The following is a 24776-nucleotide window of genomic DNA, read 5'->3' as shown; positions in this document are numbered from 1 at the left end:
GAGAGCGCAGGCAGGCAGGCAGCCTCTACTCCAAATTTTAATGAAACAAATAAGTTAATAAGTTAATCAAGTGAGGTAACTACCGCTGGCTGGGGCATTCTGCGGGGACCAGCCAGCGCCGGGGAGGCTCCTACGAGTTAGTTCCTGCGTGCAAAGCTCTCGCATGGCACCCACGGCACCCACGCACCAACCCACAGCACCCAGCTGTCCCCTCATGTCCCCATGGCATCACTGCCCCACAGCCCATGGACACGGGCACCCCTGGGGCAAGAGGAGGGGGCTGGGGTGGTGCAGGAGCAGCAGGGCTGCCAGCGGCTCTGGCCACATGCACTAACAAGGCAAGAAAAACGAGCAGAGTGGGGGGTCCCTGCTGCCGGGAGCAGAGGCACAGGGGGGGCTTGAGAAAGGGGGTGCAAATCCCACGGTCCGAAGCCCAGAGAGGGGCCATGCTGACAGCAGCGAGGGGCTCAGGGGTGTCCTCCCCAGCCCAGGTCAGATCCTGGCACCGCGGCCATGCAGGTGTCGCTGCTGAGCCCCCCCACAGGACCCCCACCTTGGCAAACTTTGGCACTACCGTGATCGCTTCCAGCCTGGCTCAGCCCAGCACGGCGGGACGGGAAACCAGTCCCAGGGCTGGGGTCGGGGCAGCACAGGAGCTGCCGCGGCTCTGCTGCGAGCGGCATGCAAGGAGGCATGGCCAACACGGCTCTGTCCCCACCGGGCAGTCACCCGCCAGGCCCAGCCCGTGCTCCCCAGGTCACAAAGGGGATGGAGACATCGGGAGGGACAAACTGAGCACCGCAGGACCCAGCTGGGAAGGAATCCTCTAAGCAAGAGCAGGGTCTGGGACACGAGAGGGAAGGATGCTCCCTGGCGACCGCTGTCCCCAGTGGCTGCGCCTGCATCCCTCCCTCCTGCCACCCCTGGGCGGAGGTTTGTCACCTGGCCCCAAGCCCCCAGGGCACCCAGGTAGGTCCCCATGGCAGCAGGATCCAGCCCTTTGTGCTGGGAAGGGGGGTTGCTTATTGCCTATGTCCCCACAGGTTGCTCTTCATGGGGGTCTTGCATATTAAGACATTATTGCATAAATATATATATATCTCTCTCCTATATATATATTGCCCTGGGAGCATGCACGGGCAGGCAGAGGCTCTGCTGTGCTTCTAGAGGTGCAGTTGCAGCCCTGAGAGCAGGGAAACAGAGGGTGAGGGGGGACAGACCCCCCCATTCTCCCTCCCAGGGGTCCCCCGCTGCTGCCCTGATGCCAAGCAACGCAGGTAAAACCACAGTGGGTTGTGCCCCAACACCCCTGCTCAGCACCGGCAGCGGAAAATAGAGCCTTGCATAGCTGGTGGTGGCCCAGGGGACCATGCAGGACCCTCCTGGGGAGCTGGACATGTCCCAAGGGCTGGGGTGTCCCTGCCATGGCTGGGGAGCACTCAAGCCCCCAGGAGCTGGGGGCTCTCACCCCCCGGGAAGGCAGGAGCATCCCAGGAGTGTGGTCTGGCCCTGCCACAGTGCCACGGGCTCCCACCTCATCCCCAGCGCGGGCACCCTCTGCAGCCACGTCCCCGCAAAGGCAGACTCGGTTCAAGTAACGGCGAGGGACACGGCTGGAGGGGACCGGGCGATACCACAGGTGTTCCTGCATCGCGGCAGGATCCGTCCCGCTGCCTCCGCGCTCAGTCCATGTTGGTGCTGGCCGACCTGGAGATGTTGAGGGTCTGGGCAGAGACCGAGATGTCCTCGTGGTCCACGGGGCTGTGGTAGTCGGAGGTGATGTCGGGCTCGTGCGGGGGCACCTGCACGGCGGCCAGGCTGAAGGAGTTGACGGAACCTTTGCGCAGACACTGGGAGTAGAGGCCGAGCAGCAGGTCCAGCTTGTGCTCAATGGACTGCACCTGTGAGTTGGGCAGGGTGAGCACGGCCCTCCCGCGGGGAGGGGACACGGGGGTCCCAGCTCCCCCCATCCTGCAGGCGCAGTGACGTGGTCCCCAGTGGTGTCCCCTCCTGACCTGCCTCTCCACTTTGACCACGCGCCCCATCATGCTGAGCTCGTCCACCAGCTCCGTCTCCAGTGCCGGTTTCTCCCCCTTCTCCCGTGTCTTCTTGTCTGTGGCAAGGCCCCCCCTGCCCACAATCTGGTCCACGCTGGCAGGGCAGGAGGGACACAGCCCATCACTCCCAGGGGACCAGAGGGTATGTGAGACCACAAGGGATGGGGACGGGCTCCTGGGACATGTCCCACCCATTGCGATGGCCCAACACCCCTCCCACTAGTGATGGGAGACCAAGAGGACCCCCGAGCCCCCCAGCTCCCAAATTTGGGGCAGCTCACCGCATCTGCAGGCTCTTGATCCTGCCCAGCATGTCGAGGTGACCGGCCGAGTACTGCTCGATGACATCCTTGACATCGTAGGGACGCAAGGTCTCCTTGAACTTCCTCTTGGCCACCAGGAACTTGAGGATCCTGCAGGGACACCGGGCTGGCTGCAGGGCACTGGGGAGGGCCGGGGGTTCCACGCTTGGGGGGCCGAGGGAGAGGGCACATGCAAAGTCACTGTCCCCATGCGGGGCTGAGCCACCAGCCGTCCCTGCTCCCTGCACACCTTGGCCACCACCACGGGCTGGACCGGGGCTCTCCGGACATGTCCACTTGTCACCAAGGGCCAAGAGCTGCGTAAGAGCTGGGGACACTGGGGGACACGGGAGGGGACGGTCTCACCTGACAGCCCGGATGAGGGTCTTCACCGATGGCATGATGTCCTCGAAGGTCAGGTCGCAGTGGGAGCCCTTCTCCTCGCTGCTGTCCTCCGGTGGGCAGTCGGCTGTGGGTGCAAGAGTGGGTGGGTGGCAGAGACCGAGGGCTGCCCCTCTGTGCCCCCCCAAGCCCCCGCAGCCCACCAGTGTGACCCCGCAGCCGGGGTCCCCAGGGCTCACCCTCGACCGGGGTCCGTGGCTTGAGCCTGAGGGATGCGCGCAGGCGGGTCCGGTCATTGAAGCTCCAGCTCTTCTGCACCTTGGTGGGGCTGGAGGCCTCGGGGATGTCCTCGGTGCTGGGGGAGCGGTGCAGGGGGGGCCCCAGCTGCTGCCGGCCCCGGCTGCTCAGCCGGATGCGGTCCTTGATGCCCATCTTGTTGCTGCATGGGACAAGGGGACAGGTGGTGTCAGACGCCAGCGGGCACCGGGGGACAGGGGTGGGGATGGGGGAGAGCAGATCCCACTGCAGGCACACAGTGTGCCCATCCCAGCAGGGGTGAGCATGGGGGGGCTGTGCTGAGCTCACAGAGAGCCCCCAGCACGCGATGGGCACAAGCTCAGGTGCCAGCCAGGCCAGGAGCAGCTCCAGGGTTACTCCTTTAAACACCTGTTTTGGTTTTTTTTTCTCCCCAAAAGCAGAGAAAGGAGGAGACAGAAGACAGGGAGAGGATGGGCAGACAGGCACGACACAAAGCACAGTCACCAGCAACCAGCCCTGTGGGGAGCAGCCCTGCTGCTGTCCTGTCCCCGCTGTCACAGAGGGTCCTGGGGCACCCGGCCAGGTCCCTTCATCCTCCTCCTCTTCCTCCTCCGGGCTGCACGACCAAATTCAGGCTCTGCTTGGGCGGGGAGCAGAGCAGCCCCCCTCCTGCCCTAACACCAGCTCTGCTCCTGAAACCAGCCACCCCGCTGGGCTGGGGGGACGACAACAGGCGTCGTTTATGTAGGACCTACACAAAAACACCATCTGGTGCTGCCTCTCGTGTGAGGTGTGACCACAAGCGCACCCTGGGACGTGCAAGGAGGCCAAGCAGACGCACAGCACCGCGAGCAGAGGAAGCGGTGGAGAACACGGAGCAAACCCCACGCCCGCTGCACAACAGGCGTGCGGGGACACCCCCGGATTCCCAGTCATGAGTCAGGGGACAAGGCGGGGACACAGGCAGGACACGGGGCTCCCAGCTCCCCCCACGCTTGCTGGTGAGCTGGTCCCGTGCAGGCAGAGCCCCCCACAAGCCCCTGCAGCTGGTGGCACAGGGAAGGGCAATGCCTGGGGAGTCCCAGGCTGTGCGACAGACACGCCATGGGGTTTATCCAAGTGCCGCAGTTTGCCATCGCTGGACGCGGCAATCTCAGCACGGCCGAGGGACCAGGCTCATCCATGCTGCACGCAGGGGGAAACTGAGGCAGGAGCTGGTGGGGGGGCAGTCGGGGCAGCCAGCTCAGCCCAGGCCGTGCACAGACCCCCCTGCCCTGCGCAAGGACCATCCCTCAGCCTCTACCCCCTTTGCCTTACCCCTGGCCCCCTCTGCCCCACAGCAAGCCCTGCACGGGCACCATGCACCCCACCGCTCCCCAGCCTGCGGCTGCGCGGCACAGCCGGCGGGACGGGCAGGCAGCGGCCGCAGTACCTCCGTCTCCACGTGCCCCACGTCCGCAAGAGCCTCCTCTTACCACTAAAGATCTGGCTGGAGGGTCAGGGCAGAGACACAGGAGAAAAGCAGAGTTAGCCCAGGGCCGGGAGGGAGCGGAACATCCCGGGTAACCGCGTCCCCGACCCCCCTGGGCACGCTGGCACCCCAGCCCATGGGCACGGGGTCCCTGCCTTCTGCTGGTGAGCATCTCCCGCTGCACCGGACCTGGGCACGGTGCTCCCCCTCCGCTGCAGGGGCAAGAAGCACAAGCAAAGTTGTTTGTGTAGGTCCTGCATAAACACTAATGCCTGTCTGGCCGACAAAAGTCCAGTTTCTCAGTGGCAAAACTCTGCAAAAAAAGTGATTTGGTAACAGCATGTGCAGACCCTTGTTCCCGTGGACCCTTGTCCCCTGCAGGAGGACAGGACAGGACAGGCAGCAGCCACGGCCGGGGGGAAACGTTACCTGAGGCGTAAGCACTTGTGGGGCTGCACATCTTCCTCCTTCCAGCTTGGGGGTGGATGGGAGGGCAGAAAAGGTTTGGGGGGCAGAAAAGGTTTGGGGGAGATCAGGGGGATGGAGAGGAGGAGGGTGAGCAGGAGAGGGGAGGAGAGAGAGAAGATGAGATGTTATGAGAGGTGATGCTCGCGGAGGAGATGGGGGGAGGCTCGGGCCCCCCGGGGTGGGATGGCCGGGGGGTCACAGTCCCTCTTGTGCCAGGTCCCGGCTGCTCACCAGGAGGAGCCCCCCAAGCCTTTACTCACCTCGGGGCGCACGGGGGGAGCAGGTCCCCCCCAGCCCCATAGCGGGGCAGCCACAGCCCCAGGGCTCGGCACATCCCCACAGCTCTGTGTCCAGCACCACAGGGGAAACTGAGGCACAATACCACGGAGGAGCAGCAGTGCCTCTCCCCGCCTAACCCTGATGCTGTCCCAAGGCCAGCAGCCACGGTGGCACACTGGAGTCTCCGGGATGCTCTTCGCCCGGAGAGGATCAGGGACACGGTGCACAAGCAGCTGCCACCAGCAGTGTGGCAGCCGCGAACCCTCGTCTCTTCTTGTCGGCACGGGGGCAGCTTGGCATCGCTGCTCCCCACTGCTGTGGGCACAGGAAGCCCATCTCAGACTGGGGGAACTGGGTTTTGCTCCTCGCCTGGCTCTGCAGCAGGGCCACGCAGCCCCACCGGGATGCAGAATTGCCATCGCAGGGTCATTTCTGGCCACGCTCTGTCCCCCTGTGCAAGGCCCTGGTGCTGCGGCCACATCGAGAAGGGCAGCGAGGTAGAGCTGAATGTTGCAAGAGGCTTCACAATGGTACAAGAGCCCAGAGTCTGTCCACGGTGACGGGCACCGCGGTGGCACCACAGGCAGACGGACGAGCAGAGGACAGCGGACAGAGAGAACATGGGGCCGTGGGGCTGCACCCTCCTACCTGTCCCCTGGACAAGCCGCGGGGCTGATGTTTTTCTGGCCAGGGGTGAAGGAGTGATAAGGCGGTGGGGCTCCATCGGGGAATTTTTTCACCTCTGAATTCCTAAATCCTCCGTTGCGGACTCGGTGCAAATGCTCAAACATTAGGACCAGCTCTCTGAGGTTGGGGTTAAATAAAAACATGGAGAAATTAAACTTTCCAAAGCAAACGAGATGAGCAAACCAAGGCTGAACAGAGCTGGGTCCTCCTCTGTGCAAAGCAAAGCAAAGCAAAGCAAAGCAAAACCAGAGCAAAAAAAGAAGGAAAAACAAGACGCAAAAACCAGCGATTTCTTTCAAGACAGTTTCTTAACAGCTCTGACTGGTGCTGCTGACCTGGGGCTGACAGTGCTGGGAGGGGGACACTGGGAGAGGGTCCCATGGAGGTTGGCCACAAGGGGAGGGGTTGGACCCCTGTGCCCATCCCAGTTCTCCACTGCCGGAGAAACAGCTCCTGGCACAGCAGGAGGGGCTGCAGAGCCCCCCGCGATGTCCCCGCTGGGATTGCCCAGTGCAATGATGCTCAGGAAGCCACATCTCCTCAGGGACCAGAGGGACTCGCTGCCTTGGCTGTTAAGAGCCCTGTCTTTGAAAAAATAAAGAGTGAAAGGGAAGAGTGAATTTATCATTGCAAAGAAACACGTGGCCACAGCGGGGTCAGGACGCACAGGCAGGGACAGGCAGGGCAGGGCACTGGCAGGTCCTGCTGCTGGGACAGGGACCGCAGGGCAGATGCCGGTGTGTTCGGTGTGACGGGAACACAAGGGGCATCTGGGAAAACTTCAGACAGTCCTTGATCCACCCATGGTGGCAACATCGCAGAGGCCACAGGAGGGGACAGCGCGGCAGGGAGGGGGCACAGGGCTCCCCTCCAGCCCCCCCGGCTCCATCCGCTCTGCTGCTGCGCTCAGAGCCCCCGGACACCTGCAGCTCCATCGCCCCGGCCACGAGGTCCCCGTGGCCAGTGCCACCATCCTCTCCCTGCGGTGGTGCTGGAGAAAGGCTATGGATGGGTGGGATGGGTGCTGGGGATGGTGGGGATGGAGGAGGGTGCTGGGTGTTCGGCAGACGCTGCGCCCCGGTGTCCTGGGGCTGAACGCGGTGTCCGTGCTGCTCGGCCCCTCCGAGCCCTCGGTGGCTCCACATCGTGGCAGGGGCTGCCCGGGTCACTTGTCACCCTGGGACCTCACAGAGACCCACAGGAGCCCCGCAGCCCCCACCCTGCCTACCTGAAGGCGGGCAGGAGGCTGTCATAGTAACACCAGGTAGCTGTCAGGTACAGCCGGCTGCCATCCGTTGAGTACAAGCGCCAGGCAGCCTGTATGGGAGCGAGAGTCCGTGGGCAGTGGGGTCCGAGATCAGCGAGACCCCCCCGCCGACCCCTCCATTCCCTTGGGCAGAGCCAAAGGAACCAGCTGTGGGTTTGGGGTCAGCGTTTGGGTCCTGCCTGCATCAGGCAGGGACAGGCGGAGCAGATGGGGGGACATCCCCCCGAAGGGATGCGCCAGCCCCGTGCTACCTGGATCAGGTTGGCTGCCGGAGTCCGTCTCTTCTCAAAGTGCTTCTGCCGATGCTGCTCCTGCACTTTGAGGGCGAAGCCGGAGCCCAGGATCCCCTGGGGACAGGAGGGGACAGGGTCTGTGGGTGCCAGCCATGCCGCTACCACCAGCCAGGGCACCCTCCTGCCTCAGGGGGGGATTTTTCCCCTTTCTCCCCGATTCCTGCAGGGCAGGAGGCGCAGGGACCTTCTCCCCATCCTACTCACGGCGGGCAGCGCGAAGAAGGAGATGCCGAGCAGGGCGAAGCCGGCCGCCAGCATCCGTCCCAGCCACGTCTGCGGCGTCTTGTCCCCGTAGCCGATGGTGGTGAGGGTGACCTGCCCGGGGGCAGAGCAGGAGGAGGCCTGGAGGGAGCTCCCCCCCTCCTCGTCCCCTCCCGGGGCTGGGGGGCCGCGGTGGCCGAGCTTACCGTGCCCCACCACAGGGAGTCGGCGTAGGTGGCAAATTGGGTGTTCGCATCCTTCTCAGCCAGGTAGACGAGGAAGGAGGCGAAGATGAGCACCAGGAAGCCGATGTACCAGGCGGTGATGAGCTCCTGCCGGGGCGGGGGGGGTGAGTGGGGCTCAGGGAGGTGTTGGGGGGGCTGTGGTGGGACCCCACACCCTCACCTTGCTGTGGGCATAGACAACGGAGCCCAGCAGCTTCCAGGTGCCGCCGCGCCGGTCCATGCGCACCATGCGCAGGATCTGCAGGAACCGCATGCTGCGCAGCGCCGAGGTGGCGAAGATGTTGCCCTGGGTGCCGGCGGCGATGACGGCCACCGAGGCGATGAAGACGATGAAATCTAAGGGATGGCGAGGGTCAGGGGTGCATGGGTGACATCGCAAGTCCCCAAATCCCCGTGCTGCCCTCGGTACCTATAACGCAGAAGGGTTTCCTGGCAAAGCGGAACCGTCCCCGCCAGCCCCGGTAGCGGCAGCAGCAGCCGGCCGCCCAGACGCGGACGATGTACTCCATGCCGAACACCACGATCATGACAAACTCCTGCCGGGAGGGAAGAGGGGGGACAGGAGGGTGAGATGCGGAGGGCAGGAAGGCGCAGGGGGCTCAGCTCTGGCTTTGGGGGTACAAAATGACATACTCGTGCTGAGGAGGGTATAGAGGGGACGTGGTGTCCCTCCCAAGGCCCTGACACAGCCCTGGTTGGAGCCATCCTGGGGGAATCAGGGCAGCGAGACGGGAGCCGCAGCCATCGAGCCCGTGTGAGCATCCCGGCTCTCCTACCTGCGCCAAGCTCCCACCGAGCCGGGTCCTTTTCCTCCGCCGTCAGCATTGTCCTCCTACCTCCCGCACAAACAAGCCCCCGCGTTTTGCTTACTCGTGGGAAAGTCACAAGGACCTTCCCAATTTAGTCTCCATCACTCGGAAGAACTCCAGCGTCAGCTCTTTCTGACAGTTTGGGGGAAAGTTGCCTTTTTTAGCCCCTCCTGCCCTGCCTTTTCTAGTGTTTATGCCTCTCCGCTGCACAGAGGTCTGGCTGTGGCGACGGGCCACCCCAAGCATGGGGACACTAACAGCAGCGTGGCCACCCTACAGCTTCTCCCCAGTGTGGAGAGGCTGCCATCGTTAACACCAACAATCAATAACAAAATCCGGGATGGGGAAGGGGTTGGAGGGGTTTTGTCCATGACTTGTCCGAGTCTCTTGGGGTGCAATGTGGGGAGGGGGACTCCAAGTGACTTCCCACTTACCAGGATGAAGAGGCACTGGTTGGCCAGTTTCTGGTGCTCCTGGATGGTGGAGAAGACCGACAGCACCAGGCAGCTGAAGACGAGGAGGAATCTGGAACGAGAATGTGTCAGCGCAGGGATCAGGGCCGGCCAGGGGGAGCCCAGCCGGCAGTGCTGACCCCCGCTTGCAGCCCGTCCCCCCCACCCGAGACCTCGGTGGCCGTGGCTGAGCCACTGGGGACACGGTTTGCCCCTAGATGGTGGCATGGAGCAGTTTGGGAGCCCACGAGCTGCTGCCCACGGGTGCAGAGGCAGGGCTGTGCCTAAACCCTGCCACAGCACCGGGACGCACCTCTCTGGTCCAGGGCACTGAGCCCACGGCAGGACCCTTGGCAAAACAACCGCTAATTAAAGACAGGGAGGGAGAGGGGTGTCCTGCACCCCTGCTGCTGCAGAAGAGGGACCAGAGCTTCTCCTGACTGTCCCCAGCATCACTGACACTGTGGGGACCTGCCAGGGACATGGGGACACCCGGGAACAGACAACTGGGAGAAGAGTTACCAGGGAGCTGCTCTGGGGCTCTGTCCCCCAGAGCTGGGTTAAGACACGAGGGGCTTTGGCCCATTTAAAATAAGGAGGGGAAAAAAAAAAATAGATTCTGAAGCTGAAGCAAATCAAACTCCAAAAATACATTTTTTCCCCTGATCCAGCGATTCTAAAAATGGAAAGCGGAGGGCTTGTGCCACCGGCCCACGTGATGGCGTGCAAAGGGCCGTCGCTCCTCCGGAGCCGCGTCCGTAACAGCATGGGGGGCTCTGGGCACCCGCTGGCAGCACCGGGGTGGCCAGGGCTGAGGCCAGCAGTGCAACAGAGGCAGCCCTGGCACCCTGTCCCCGAGCTGGTGGGCACCTGTCACCCCCATCTCCCCAGGGTGCACAATGCCTGCTCCCCTCTGGAGTACAGGGAGCGGGGCTCAGCTCAGGGAGCTGCTGCCCGACAGCCCCTCGGGAGCACTTTTGTCTCCTCTTGTTGCTGTTGTGGAGCTTTAGAGCTGAACCGGCTGCTGGGGGTGACCAAGGGGTGAAACCAAACCCGACCCGCACGGGACAATGCTGTGTCCCCTGTGGGACCACCTGGGCCAAGGGGACACGACTCAGAGACTGAGTACTGGGGGTGCGGGGAGCCTGGGGACACACGCACACCCCAAACCCACAGTTTGTGCCTCTGCAAACCTGGGCATGGCTGAGGGGGCTGCCAAGTGCCCTGTGCCCACACAGTGGGACAAGGGGGTATCGCCCAGCTCAAATCCCAGCCTCAAGGGGACAGGCAGGTCCCCTTCCCCAAAAACGCTGCAAGAGGAAATAAGAGACGGGACCGATGGCAGAGAAACCCCAAGGAACAAGAGAAGGGAGAGCTGGAGTGACACACCACGTGCCAGCTACAGCACCGGCGGGCGTCGCAGCCCCGACACCATCCTGTGCTCCCCAGCTGCAAAGCAGAAGGCTGGAGCCAGTTCTTTCTCCCTCTGAATTATTAATCAAGCCCCTTTCCTCCAGCACAGCAGTTCTGCCGTTAACTCCTCTGGCAGCCGATGGCACAGCCGATGGCACAGCCGATGGCACAGCCGATGGCACAGCTGGCCCCGGTCCTGCCCGCGCAGGCAGGGAGGGCAGTGGTGCCACAGGCGGGGAGCACCGAGCCAGTCACCGGCCCCCGGTCACAGCGTTTGGTCCGAGGAGCAAAACAAGAGCTGGCTGAGCAGCCCAGGGCAGAGCCTTTCTGCTTCGTGCACCATCAGCAATAAAGCTTATACAATCAGGATTTAGCAGGCAATTACACGGGCAGCGGAGCACAAAGCAGAAGGGAAGGCAGAAATCTCCCAGCCTGCAGAGATTTGTGCCTCTCGTCCTGGATGGGGAGCAGGGAGCGGGGGGTCTCTGGTGGCTGAGGACACGCGGCTCCCACGGGGACATGCTGTGGGTGGCAGCAAGTCACGGTGCCTTTGTGCCAAGTCGAAGCCTCACTTGTCACCTGTCCCCACAGCAGCACCGGGAGCAACGGGGCCGGTTGGTAAAGCCATGTCACGGCGGGGGGTGATGGAAACCCACATCCCCAGGGTGCAAATGCCTCCTGCCCAGACCCTCCCCAGCATCCCATGGGATTTGGGGAAGGATTCGGGCATGCGAGGCCCCACAGCGGGGCTGGGAAAGAAACTTGCTGGGAACACATCACCTGCTAGGAATTAACTTGTAAAGCCTGGCAAACGCGCCGGCTGCGCCTAAGCGGCTTAGGGAAAGGGTCAGGTGCCTGAAGGCATCTCAGGGAGCCAGGAACGGGCCGTGTCCCCCCCCTTGTCCCCGGCCGGGGCTGAAGTGCTGCTCTCAGCAGCTCTGCCCTGTACCGAGGGCTCGGCCGACCTCTCCATCCAACACCGTGCAGTGCCAGGCTCCCCCTCCCCAATTCACTGCTCTGCCCACCCACCAAGAAGGGGGGAAAAAAAAATAAAAACCAAAAAGGTATGCCAAGAAAAAAGGAGATGGGGCAGGGACGGAGGGACGGGAGCCTCGCTGCCTCCCTGCTCCCCTGCATCCCAGGGGACGGAGGGAGCAGATGCTGCTGTTGCTGAGCTGGTGCATCAGCTCTCCCCAATAAACTTTCCATCGTCCCCAGGGGCTCCTCCTGCCCCCGCACAGGAGGGGACACAGGGATGAGACCCCTCCGGGTGCTCTCACCTCTGCAGGAGCAATGCCTGTCTGCAGGAACACTCCTCCCCAAAATCGTAATTAAAACCTGGCAGGGGTCTGGGCTGGAGAAGGCGAATCTCCTCACATTAATCTTCATTAGAGCGCACTTTGCCATATGCTGCTGCCCGCACGGGCAGCGCGGTGCCGGCGGAGGAACAGGTGAGCCGGGAAAGCTGCTGAGCACAGGGGAACCGGGCCAGGTCAGCCCGGGCTGGTGAGGAGAAACACCGGGCATGGGGGCACCAGCCGGCACCCGGTGCCGATAGGACAGCGCTGCTCAGCCAGGCTGCACCCCCAGCCCCAGCAAGGGACCAGTGTCCAGGCTGGGAACTTGGAGGTGATGCTGAGCACCCCCAGACCCCGCTTCGCTCTCCCCCTGCAAGCAAGCCCCGAGGCGGGGGCACAGGCGGGGTCAGGGAGGTTTGTGCTGACAGCCCGGCAATAACTCAGCGGAAGGAAAACACCACGCGCCACAGGATAAACAGCTCAGGGATGAGCGAGCAAACGGCTCCTGGCAAAGGGCACAGCGCCCATCACGGCTCTGCCGGGTCCCCATGGCACTGGGTTGTCCCACCACGGGAAAGGGCTGTTTGGGTCAAAACTGCACAAGTTCAGCTCCAGTGGGGACATGAACAGGGATGGGGACGATGTTTCACTCTCCAGCCTCCCCAGCTCTGGAGGTTCAGCTCCCTGCACACCGTCTGCAGCTGTATAAACAGCGTGTCTTATAAATCCCCATCCCTCGCCCCGGCAGCCCTTCGGGAGAGGTGGAGCAGGCGGCCTGGCTGCTCCGGGGGATATAAATAACCGGGGCGTCGTGGGGCTGTTTGCACCCGTAACCATGGCAGGGTCCATCCCGCGCCGCGCTCCTGCCCACGCCACGGAGAAGAGCAGCAGAAAAGCACCGAGCATCTCCCCACGGTCACCTGGCCACCCCACCTTTGTGTTTTGGTGAGCAGGAGCCAAATCCTGCAGCTGGCATCACCCATCACCCTCGTACTGCCCGTCTGCACCCCCACGTCACTCACCGCCCCGCGGTCCCCACGGGGAGCCCGGTCACAAGGCTCCCGCGGACGGTGCCAAGACGCTCACACGGAGCAGCCGAGATAGTTTTGCTCTTGAATCATTCTGGCAAGGAGCTGGCTGAAGGCGGGGGGGGGCAAAAAACCAGCGTGTTTGCAGATGCCCGATGGGCCTCGCACCCCAGGAGAGGGATCGGGGCCACCCCCACCCTCCAACACCTTGGCGCTCCACAGGGGACAGGGACACAAGTGGCCCCAAAAAGTTGAGTCAGGCTGAGACCCCAACATCTTGCATGAACGGCAGAAGCACCCACAGGCAGAGGGGCAGGTCTGGGCTCTTGCTCAGCCCCACTCTGACCCCCACTGCTTGGAGGGATCAATAAGCCGCAGGCACCCAAACTGGCACCTCCTGCTACAAGCTGGGGGGTGCGATAGGAGCAGCAAGAGGGGAAAGGAGAAAAAAAAAAAAAAAAGAAAAAAGAAAAAAGAAAAGAAAAATCAATGCACAGTTTCATGTTGCGCCAAAGTTGCTTAATTTTATGCCCTGGTGACACCGCATCGGGCTGGGGAAACTGCTGTGCCGGCTCCTCTCCCCGCTGGCATTGCCCCCAAACGCAGCTCCCGTTTCAAGCCCAGGCAAGGTGAGTGGGGCAGCCCCACTGCCCGAAGGGCACAGCATCCCCAGCCCCTTTTATTTTGGCCACCTGAGTGCAGGATTTGGGTTCGGCAGCCACCAAACCAGCCACTGCGGGAGATGCCAGGGCCAGCAAGTTAAAAGCACAGAGCGTGATACAAGAGATTTTTATTGAGCTGGCAGTGCTGGCATCAAGCAGAGGATGAAGGAATTTCTCTGCAAACCCTTCGGGGCTCCAGCCCATCAAACAGCCCTGGGGGGGTTGGCAGGAGCCTGGGCTGGGGCTGCTGCAAAGCTCAACACGGTTGCAAATCCCTGGTGCGGTGAGGAAAGGGCTTTTCCACTTGCCAAGCGGTGACGGAGGGATGCGGCGAGACGGAGGGATGCGGCAGGGGTGGCAGAGCCCCCCTGCCCACCACAGCCCTCCCCTGGAACGGGACCCGAGCACAGAGCAGCTCCGGGACGGTCGGGCTGCCAGCAGCCTGGTCCCCAGCCAGGAGCTGGCCGGAGCGCGGGGGGACCCGCCAGCCGCTGCCCCGCACCCATCACCCCCCCATGGTGCTGCCCCGAGCCAGCGGGGATTCCCCAGGGCCCCGAGCCCAGCCCGCGCCTGGCATCACTCACCCGGTACCCAGCTGCCTTGGGGACTGTCCCAGGGCTCTGCCGGGAGCTGCCACCCCTCTGCCCCCCCCGCAGCGTACATGGGGACCCAACAGCACCAAATGCCGGGGCTGGCGGATACCTGCGCAGGGCACCCTCTGAGCTCTGCGTTCCCACCTCCTCCTCGCCCCAGGCACAGGGTGACACTTTCACAAGGTAAATAAAATCCCAGCGACTCCACAGCACCTGGGTGAGATGCTGCCAACAGCAGCGGGGGGGGGACACACATCCCACTGGCCCTGCGGTCAGTGCTTCAGGCAGGGGCTGCAGGTTTTCCCTGGTGCTGCCGGCTCAGTCTTCCCTAATTTGCTCCAGGTCAAACTGTTCTTTATTAAAGCATTCCTCTAGGAAACGGAAAAGTGCTGAGCTGAGCTGCTGGTGCACCCAGCAGTTTCATAACCACCCAGACCAGCTCCCAGAGCCCCGTTTCCAGCAGGGCAGCAGCTCCCAGAGCCCCTGGCCATATGCTGGTGGACGGGGAGGAACAGCTTGAACTGGAAACGCCCCCGGTGCAGCTCAGGGCTGGAGGAGACCCCTTGGGGGCAGCCCCTGGGCTGGCAGTGGTTCCCGTGCCCCAGCACAAGTGCAGAGCAGCAGCTCTGCCCGGCACCGCACAGCAGAAGGCACCAGCTGGGGATGAGAACAGCTTCTCCGCTTGCTTAAGAGGTAGAGATTGGAAAAAAGGAAGTTTTTATTTGCCTTCTGGCTGTAAAGTCTTTAGGTTAACGCTCCGGTCACACTCCCAGATTTGCTCTGTAAGCTCCAAAACTCTCATTTCAAGAGGGAAAGGCACAGCTTTGCAAGCCGGCCAAGCCCAAGCGTGTGCTTCCACAGCCCCGATGGAGGTGATGGGGCTGCCGAGCCAACACCGCACACCTTGCCCAGCTTTACACCGGCTTTCACCCCACTGTCACGCTCGGGGGCCGCAGAGACGGTGCAGCCACCAAACCACCCTGCAAGCTGCAGCAGCACCAGCCTGGAGCTGGGAACCAGGAGCTATTTGGGATCAATTTGCCAACAGAAAGAGACTGAACTTGTGCAATAAGTGGTACCAGCTCAGCCCAGCTACATGCTACCAGACACTAAATCGCTCCGGGGAGGGAAGCGCTTCGCTTCTCAGCGGGTATTTCCATTTTAGCAGTTTTCAGGGCTGTCTCGCAGCCAGGCTGCCTGGGGGGAGCGCGCAGGCGTGACTCAGAGCACAGGTCCTGTCACCAGCGCCTGGGTGACCTTGGGCCACGGGCTCCATCTCCCCTGTGCCTCAGTCTCCCCCAAAGCAGGGGTAACACCTTCCTCCTCTTTTGTCAGAAAAACAGTCCCTAGCTATTGAGGCGCACAAATAATTCCTGAGAACTTCAATACCCAGCACTGCAACAGCTTAGCAGCTCCCATCTGCTGCAGGAGAGAAAAAAAAAAAAACCCACAACTTTTGAAGAAGCCAGAAAAGAGCAACATTTACAGGAAAGGTTTCAAAGAACAGACGTCCACACCTTGCACCCACTACAGCATCTTCCCACAGGCTTTTCTGGGGTCCCCAGCAGGACTGCAGCGTACCTCAGCCGTAACACTAAGTGAGCAAGAAAACACAAATCCTCCCTGTCCCGCTAAACGCTTAAGGTGTTTTGGTCCTGCTATTGACTCCCCATCAGGTCCATCCTCAGCAGATGAGCCTGCAAGAGCCCCGCGCTCCGCGGCAGAGCTGTGCCACTGTCCCCGCTGCTCCCCCTGTGCAAAACCCATGTCCCAGAGGTGACAGGAGCCGGACACGGCTGGGGAGGCAGAGGAGGGACCCGGGGCTTGGTGGGCTCTGCGAGGGATGCTGTTTGGTCCAGTGTGGTTGTTTCTGGGCCAACACATGCAGGTCAGGAGGGAGAACTGGTGGAAGATGCTCGGGCACATGCATCTCGGCCGTGAGATGAGCAGCGGCATCTCTTTTCCAGAGCCCAGCGAGTACCTACACAAAAAAGTCAGATCCCACTTCCCTAGCAGGAGGTTTCGGCTGCTGTCATTATTAATTCCTTGCAGGAAAAGCTCTTTCCACGGTGGTATTTGCAAACGTAGCTATTATTGCTGAAGCAGACTGCGGAGGTGTCGGCAGGGGTTACAAATGGGCCCCAGGCTCCTCTCCCGGCTCCCTGGGGAGCTCAGGTGCCCTCTTATCCACTGACAAATTCATCCTGCCACCTCAATCTGCTAACTTAGGCAAGACCCACTTTCCTGCCTCCTAACGAGCTCCAGCTCGCACACCCCGCTAACGACTCAGCACCACGTTATTGCTCCTGAACACAGAGGGAGAGGCAGCTTTTGGGCTCATGGGTCTGTGGAGCACGGTGCACACACCGAGCACATGAGGCAGAGGGGGAAACCACCTCCTTCCCCATGGCAATGGCTGGGAGCGCTGGTGTCCCAACAGTGTCCCAGCAGCGCAGCCAGAGCAGGGTGGGGGTCCTGAGTCAGGGCAGCCAGAACAACCCCTCAGCATGGAGCTTTCTTCTCTGCCCACAGCCTCCGGGTGCGTCACCGTCACCCCAGCTCTGCATCCCCATGACAGCCCTCCGAGCAAACAACCCCAGTTTTTGTGAATTCGTTACTTGGCCCTGAGAAGATTCTGCTTCAGAAAAGCCATCGGGTTCCCAGGTCCGGCAAGGAAAGCCAGAGCAGCGCCGCACAGCCCGTGAAACCGCACCGAGCCAGGCCAGGGAGCGGACGCGCTCCTGGGAGCACCCTGGGCTTCATCTCTGGAGAGGGATGTTTTAGTGATGGGGATCAACAGCAGCTGTGACCCCAGAATGGGCACAGCTTTTGGGGTACAGCTGCTACCACCAGCTTGCAGCCTTTAGCCAAGGACAAGAACACCAGTCCCCCACTCTCCCCCATCCCATCCGGGCACAGCTGCAGGGATGCTGGGCTGGGAGCGCTGCTGTATCCCAACACTGCTACAGGTACCCCAGGGGACCTGCCCTGTCACCCCCTCAGGAGACCCCCCGCCTTTGAGGCTCCCCACGGGTTCGGTGACACGGGCCGGGGCCACGTACAGCAAGGGGACAGTGGCAGGGCAGGACGGTGACCGTGTGGGTGCCACCAGGAAGGGGCTCTCTGTACCCGGGCCACCCCGGAGAGCGAGTCCCGTCCCCCGGGGACCCGCTCACCTCCTCGCACCGGAGCCGCTGCCCCCGCCTCTCGCCCCCCCGGCCCGGCCGGTACCGGAGCCCCCAGCGCGCTGCCCCCACCGCCCCGGCCCCGCTGCCGGGCCGTACCGGGCAGCGCCGGCGCGTCCCCCTTCGCCAAATGCTCCCGGAGAAACTTCTCCGGCGGAGCCCGGGAAACCGGTGCCGGGACTCGCTGGCAGGGACGGCTGCCCCGCGGCTCCTCGTTACTCCGAGCGAGCACCGGCAGCGCCCGGCCCCCGCCGTGCCACCGGGACCCGCCGCGCCCGCAGCGGCCCCGGGGCGGTGGGACACTGCAGCCGGCAGCCGCCCCGCTCCCCCCGGTTCGCCGGTACTCACATGAAGACATGGTAGACGAAGGCCCACCCGCGGGGCCGCTCCAGCACGTTGTACAAACAGTTCTGCAGGCGGCGGCGGCAGCAGCGCGGGGGCCCGGCGGGGCGGGCGGCGGTCCCGGGGCGCGGTGCCGCCAGCAGCGCCCGGTGGCGGGGCGGGGGGGTCCCGCCGGGCGGCCCCGTGCCCTCGGTGCGCACCCCCGTCAGCGCCGCCGCCCGCAGCTCCCCGCCGCCCGCCGCCGCCCCGGCCATGGCCACCGCCCCGCTCAGGCCGCCGCCCGCCGCATGGCCCCGCCGGACCCCCGCTCCGGCTCCGCTGGACGGCTCCGCACCGCCCCCCCGAGCAGCCCGGGGCCGCTCTCCCGGTGCCACCTGCCTTTAGCTGCCCGCCGCCGCCGGGCCCTCCCCCGCCGCCGCCCCGCCGGGGCCGGCCCGCCCCGCCGTACCTGGCCCCCGCCCCCGGGGCTCCGGCGGGACGGGCACGACGGGCGGGGGCGGGCAGCAGCAGCCCCGGGGGGCTCCTCCGCTGTCACCCCCAGCCCGGCTGGAGGAACGTTTCCCCGTGGTGTCCTTGGGGACCTCCTGCTGCCCACAGCGTCGGGCAGTGCCCGGCCACGGGGCATGGAGCATCCCAAACCATGGGGTGTGGAGCATCCTGCGAGCGAGCATCCCAAACCATGGGGTGTGGAGCATCCCCCTAGTGAGCATCCCAAACCATGGGGTGTGGAGCATCCTGCGAGCGAGCATCCCAAACCATGGGGTGTGGAGCATCCCCCTAGTGAGCATCCCAAACCATGGGGTGTGGAGCATCTCCCTAGTGAGCATCCCAAACCATGGGGTGTGGAGCATCCCCCTAGTGAGCATCCCAAACCATGGGGTGTGGAGCATCTCCCTAGTGAGCATCCCAAACCATGGGGTGTGGAGCATCCCCCTAGTGAGCATCCCAAACCATGGGGTGTGGAGCATCCTGCGAGCGAGCATCCCAAACCATGGGGTGTGGAGCATCCCCCTAGTGAGCATCCCAAACCATGGGGTGTGGAGCGTCCCCCTAGTGAGCATCCCAAACCATGGGGTGTGGAGCATCCCGCGAGCAAGCATCTCAAACCATGGGGTGTGGAGCATCCTGTGAGCGAGCATCCCAAAGCATGGGATGTAGAGCATTCCAGGCTGCCAGGTACAGAGCATCCTGTGAGTGAGCATCCCAAACCACACGGTATCAAGCACTGTAGGCTACCAAGCATGGAGTATCTCTGGAGGGAGCATCTCTGGAGCCAGTGTCCCTGGCCACCAGGCATGGAGCATCCCAGGCACGAGCTTCCCAAGCCAGCCAGCACCAAACCTCCCCGGCTGCCTGGCAGTGAGCACCCCAGGCCAGGACAACAAATACCTACAGAGAGACTTCTTGTTGCTTGGGAATGTCCTTGTCCTTCCCTCTCAGGCCAGAAGTCCTGCTGGTGCCCATTCCCCCAGTCCCTGCAGCAGCACAGCTCACCCGGACCTCCCCGTCCTCTGCAGGCTCAGCTCTGAGCCTGGCTCTGGGTGTGTTTCCCAGCCAACACCCACAGCTGTTTGCTCTTTTGCCTTATTCCCCTCAGCTCCACACAACCTCCCGCTAACAGTTTGGGAAACTGAGGCACCCTGTTTCCAAGCATCTCGGGGCAGAGAAGCCCCGTCCCAGCTGCAACCACACGTTCTCTGCACCTTTGCAGAAGTCGGGTCCCCCCACCCCACACGGCTGCCCCAGGGCCTGTGCTTTGGGAGAGGACAGCAAGTTAAAGGCTCCGTCAGTGAATTATTTAACGTGGTGGTTGGAGATCCTGGCACTGGCATGGGCCCTTGTGAGCACTGCGGTACTTTGGTAGGTCTCAGGAAACACACACAATAAATAGGCAGTTTTATTTACTTGGGCACGGGGGAAATGGGGCTGGTAACACCCACCCCAGGAGCCAAACTGCAACCCCCAATCTGAGGACGCCTCTCGACCCCACTGCCACACAAACCCCACAGCAGCAGGACGGGGACCAGAGCCGCGCCTGCAGAGGCTGAAATCCTGTAAATCCAAACCAGATTCTCCCCAGCGAGTCAGTGGTGTCTCCTCCGCACTCCCCTCCAGCCCCAACCCCTGCAGCCCCCTCTGAACATGCCCCCCAAGGGGACGCGGCCCCCGGAGCTGTGCACAGGGTTCCCCAGGACATTTTCCCCCAGCACATGCTCCCCGCAGCCGAGCCACCGCGGTGGGAGCACCCTGACCTTCATCCCGCTGCCGTGTGGTTCAGCGTATTCCCCTCGGTCACAAGGTTTAGGTTTCACCTGGTGATTGATTAAAGCCTCCGGGCTGCAGAGGGCACAGAGTTAAGGTGACCTGGAAAGGACTTGGACCAAGGTGGGCACTCGCTTGAGAGGTGTCGGGGGAGGTGGGAGTTGTTTTATTCCTGCTGCTGCTCCGCAGCTGGACGGGGAATATCCAGCCTGATGTCCCAGGCTTGCCAGGGAAGCGTTGGCAGAGCTGTGTTTGTAAGTGCACAAGAAGCGCTGATTTTTTTTTTTTTTTAAACAAAGACGTCACTTCTCTAAATTGTTTGCTGGAATCGGCAAGCTGCTAATAAATTAGGGGAGAAGGCGTGCTGCCACCCCTGGCAGCCACCCCCTCCCTGACTGTCCCTTTCTGCCTCCAGCAATTTTGCTTTTGCAGGTTGGACCCTGAGCAGCTCCCGGTAGTGAACGAAACTTTGCAAAGCTGCAGCTGGGGCTGGTTTAACAGGGACATGGAGCTGGCACCGAGCTGGTGCTGTGGGTCACCGTGCAGGGGGAAGGGACAGGTCCCATCTGTGCCTTGTCACCTGCCCGGACACTGTGAATCTCCATCAGTCCTGGAGCGTGAAGGTTTTGGGATAGAGCCAAGGAGTCTGAATCAACACAGTACTGACCCATCTGTCAGAACCAGTGGAGGTTTTGGGAACTCTCCTGGGCTCTGGTGGCTTTTCCCCCCACCTACCCGACTGTGGGAGTCCTGCGGCTCCACGTCCTCCAGTCCCGATGAAAACTTACAGAGGATTTCCGAGGCTGGGTGATGGCGAGCGGGGCGGCCTGCGTGCTTGGAGCCTGCTGCCCTCTTGGGATTGCAGCTCAAGTTCCTGGCACGGCCGGGAGGCCAGGATTTGCATCTGCAGGATTTCCAGTAAGTTTTGCAGCCCTGGAATGCAGCTGCAGGGCTGCGGGCTGGGGAGAGGGGCAGGCGGCACCGGGGGGAGCCAGGACCCCTCACCCGGGCACCGCGACTCGAGCGAAGCCCCCGCCTGGCCCCCCGATGAGGGGATGCTGGGGAGCCCTGGGCAGAGCTGGGGGTGGCATCGTGGAGGGGACGGTGCAACCAGCCCCCTCCGTGCGAGGAATTTGCCTGATTTGGCACTTCATGGCCAGGATGGGTAGAGTTTGGGGCAGGTGGCCTTAGGGGACCCAGGGCTGGCGTCACCCCGAGAGCCAGGAGCGCGCTGGGGACAGGCGGGAGCTCCGGCAGCGGTGCGGGGGGGGCTGCAGAGCACCTGCTTCTGCTGGAGGTTTGGCCCCGGCCCAGGGCAATTAGCTCCTGGTGTCGGTGATCACACACGCTCCGACAAACAAGCGCTGGGACGCCCCGGCCTCGCTTCGGTGAGCTCCATCCATCCCTCCCGCTGCCGGGTGCGGGATGGGGACAAAAGCCCCAAAGCCAGGACAAAGCCCTCCCCACATCCCAGCGCTGCTGTGGGGACATGTCAGCGCTCGCCTGTCCTGACCCTGAGCTTGGAGAGACGGCAGCAGCACTGGGAGCTGGGGCACGTCCCAGTGCGGCCCCACTGGAGGAACTGGGAGGCTTCCGCCCCGCGCTGCCGCAGCGCTGCCGGTGCGGGGAGCGGGGACTCGGCTGCTTTTCCCAGCTCCGCAGGCGAGGAAGGAAGAACGGACACGGACTCCAAGAGAGCTTTGCACCCCCGGGCTCTCCAGCTCTGGCTCGGCAGCCGGACAGTTCACAACCAAATCCCTCCAGGGATGCTGGTCCCTGCAAAGATGGAGCGTCCTGCGGTGGTGGCAAAGCACAAGAGCCAGCGCTGCTCCCCAAGGAAACACAGTTTGCCTGGGGTGTGGTTGCCTGTGCCGCTTCCATCCATGGTCACCTGCCCCACAGCCTGGTGGCACTTGCCAAGCCACCCGCAGAAGGTCTGGTGTCCCTCACTGCGGGTGTCACAGCTCACCGAGATGATACTGAGCGCGTCGAAACCAGCGTCCCCTTCAACTAGAGGTAGAGGCTTTCATTGGAAACTACTCTCCTTTCAGCGCCTCGCTCCCATTTGCTGTCCTTTAAGCAATTTATCCCCATTCAAATTTAAACTATTTCAAGCAAACACAACCACTCTGGGTAAAGAGCTTTGGAAGAGCCTTGCTCGCCACCGCTGCCAGCGGCTGATAAGGCAGCAGCCGCCTGCACTGGCCGCCTGGCTCCCGCGTCCCGGAGCCGAACATCTCTCTCCATCCTCACAAGCCGATTCCCCGGCGCAAGCAGAAAGGATGCTTTGCCAAGAGCTGCTCGGGAGGCAAACCATCCCTTCTCTTCCCGCTGTGGAGGGCACCAGCTCGGCTGCAGTGCCTTTGCCGGGCAGGATGAGGCTGCCAGACCAACGGCAGCTGGGGCCAGAGGACGGGGAGGATCAGGGTGCTGGGGACCGGTCCTGGCTCTGTCAAAGGGACCTCCAGGCTCCCCCGACCCTTCCCGGGCAGACACCGCCCACGGGTGCCCTCTCCTGGCCGGTCCCCACGCACGGAGCTTTCACACGACGTGTGTTTTCCACCCCCCCGACTTCATCTTCTCCATGAGATGCTCCTGCAGGGAGCGGTACCCGAGGGCTGATGCTCAGGATGGTGCTGGGCTCTGCTGCAGTGCGCTGCTGGCTCCCTGGCATTGCGCGATTGGAAAAAATTGAAAAAAAGAAAAAAAGAAAATTGACATCTCGAAAGCCCAGGAGGTGCAGGTAATGCAGCAAGCTCCCCCTTGCCTGACTGGAACAACCTGGCCCAGATTGAGCGGTTTGCATCAGCCAAATGCTGAAGCGGAGTTTTCCTTCCCCAGCAGCAGCTGGTTCTGGGGCAGCCTCGACGGTGGATGCACAAAGGTTCTCAGTTACAAACCGGCACACACTTTTAGCCAAGACCTAAACTTGGCCCAACCCTGCCGGGGTTCTTGCAGCGTGTTCAGTTAAACCTGACGCCTGGAGTTCACTCAAACCTGCCCCAAACTCCCTTTATTATTTTTTCCAGAGATTCAGGTTGAGACAGGGCAATGGATCTCAAGGAGAGCACACACATTATCTTACAAAGGAAATTTATTTCATTTTATGAAGCTTATATTACATGCATTGACTGAAGCTAGTACAATAGGTAACAGCAGGGCTGGGGTTTGTCCTGACTTCCATTAGTGTTTCTAGAATCAACCAGGCCAAATTAAAGGATCTTTTGCCCCTAGAAATTACAGTCATAATACAAGGAATGTTTTTGTTGTTGTTTTCACTCTCACTCCTCCACTCCCTGCCCTCGAGCTGCATAGAGCCAATGCTCCTGTTTACCAAAAAAGGAGGCAGGAGAGGAAAATATAACACACACACACACACTCCCCCCATACACCCCACCAGACCACTGAGATGGGAGGACTCAATCTAGCTCTATTGAGAGAAAAAAATACCAACAGAATACCAGGAATAAAGCTCTTACAACAAACCAGATGCAGTACCCTTTAATAATTTTACTAGATAAAAACATTTTACACATTGTTCAATTAGATGCTACAAATGCCTTTCGATTAGTTCTCCTTCAGCTTAATGGGTCTGAACAAGCAGCTGAATACACTGAAATATTGGTTTCTAAAAATAAAAATATTGCATTCTTGTCAGTGTCTGTTGGATATTCTCTCATACCCAGCAGAGGAAGGTGTATAGTGCACCGGAGATTGCAGCCTACTATAGGCTTAATATCAAGTACAGATACACAGAAGCTGATGTGCTCATCCGAGCGAGGCGGTGCGGCAAACGTCGAGGGATTTGCTGTAACGTCCCCGTCCCTGCTCAGTCCCCTGTCACTTGTGTGGCTTGGCCGTCTGAGGTCTGGTTGGTGGACTGGATGAACATGGGCTGGGTGATGTCCTGGCCTGCAGGCATGGTCACTTGCTGGATCTGGTAAAGTTGCTGCCGGAGACAGAAGCAGGAGAGAGAAACGACCGTCAGCTCTCATCACACCCAGCGCCAACATCCTACACACAATGCTGGGCATTAACCCTCCGAGTTCAGCGGTGGCGTTAACAGCAACTCCCAGGTTCAGGTAAAATCTGTTCCTCCCCTTCAAAAATAACCAGACAACAAATTGCCATAGACATTTGCTGCTAAATCATGAAGTAATTGTGTGAATTTCTGAAGCCCAGATTGAGTTCGAAGCTACTTACACAACAGCCAGATGTTAAGACCTTTATTCTTAAAGTGGTTAGAACTAAAACGGATCCCACCCAGAGCACAAGGGACTGGATTAATTTGGAGCAAAGGCAGCAAAACATGAAGAATCCAGCTGAATGAAGACTGGCACAACATCCACTTCTGCTCCTGCTCAGGGTTTGCTGGCAGCAGCAGTTTTATTGGGAGAAGCCAATTGCTAGAACACGCAGATCTTAGGAGAGTCTTTCTAGGCCTTGACTTCAAAGGGACGTTGCACCAACGACCTCCAAGCTCTTACCTGTCCGTCTGTGAACTGGCTGAACTGCTGCTGTCCTTGCTGGACTTCTGTCTGCGTTATCTACAAGGGTAAGAGAAGGACGATCACTGACAGCACTTTGGAGAGGGCCAGAACCCCACTAGCAAGATTCTGCTGCTGCCTTTCGAGAGCTTTTAGACTCTTTCAAACTCCATCACCCCACCGTGTGGTTAAGATACGGCTTAAGCCACCGGCTGGTGCTAACCACAAGAACAAAGGACACGGGATTCAGTTCATTCTAAACCAAACAGAGCACGTCCTTTCTGGCTTTCGCAGAACGCGGCCTCCAGGATGACGAAAAAGCCACCGCTTTTTTCTGAACGCAGAGAAGAGTCCCTTAGCAACCGGTGTCCACAA

The 24776-nt window shown here is 61.5% G+C and overlaps 2 protein-coding genes across 6 annotated transcripts in view; both read right to left on the bottom strand.

The window, feature by feature from the left end:
• Positions 1-1682: 1682 nt before the first annotated feature.
• On the bottom strand, positions 1683-17906 carry KCNQ4 (potassium voltage-gated channel subfamily Q member 4). Its single transcript, XM_065650392.1, has 15 exons — positions 17659-17906; positions 9114-9204; positions 8280-8406; positions 8031-8206; positions 7832-7957; positions 7629-7766; positions 7383-7478; positions 7093-7181; positions 5826-5981; positions 4860-4904; positions 2941-3140; positions 2726-2828; positions 2339-2470; positions 2016-2151; positions 1683-1901 (listed from the first exon to the last, which is right to left on the bottom strand). Exons 1-15 carry the CDS (start codon positions 17904-17906, stop codon positions 1683-1685), a joined length of 2082 nt encoding a protein of 693 aa, XP_065506464.1.
• A 5099-nt stretch (positions 17907-23005) lies between these two features.
• Positions 23006-24776, bottom strand: part of NFYC (nuclear transcription factor Y subunit gamma) — a 29143-nt gene continuing 27372 nt past the window's right edge. For all 5 annotated transcript variants that reach the window (XM_065650404.1, XM_065650403.1, XM_065650402.1 and 2 more), the window contains 2 exons: positions 24402-24461; positions 23006-23863 (listed from right to left, as the gene is read on the bottom strand). In XM_065650404.1, the coding sequence (XP_065506476.1) occupies positions 23744-23863; positions 24402-24461 (180 nt within the window). In that variant the 3' untranslated portion in view covers positions 23006-23743. The remainder of the gene's footprint in view (positions 23864-24401; positions 24462-24776) is intronic.

The sequence above is a fragment of the Caloenas nicobarica genome, chromosome 23, assembly GCF_036013445.1.
Source record: "Caloenas nicobarica isolate bCalNic1 chromosome 23, bCalNic1.hap1, whole genome shotgun sequence".
Lineage (NCBI taxonomy): Eukaryota > Metazoa > Chordata > Aves > Columbiformes > Columbidae > Caloenas > Caloenas nicobarica.
Note: the sequence above shows the minus strand (reverse complement) of the source record. Positions and strands in the feature narration are given on the sequence as shown.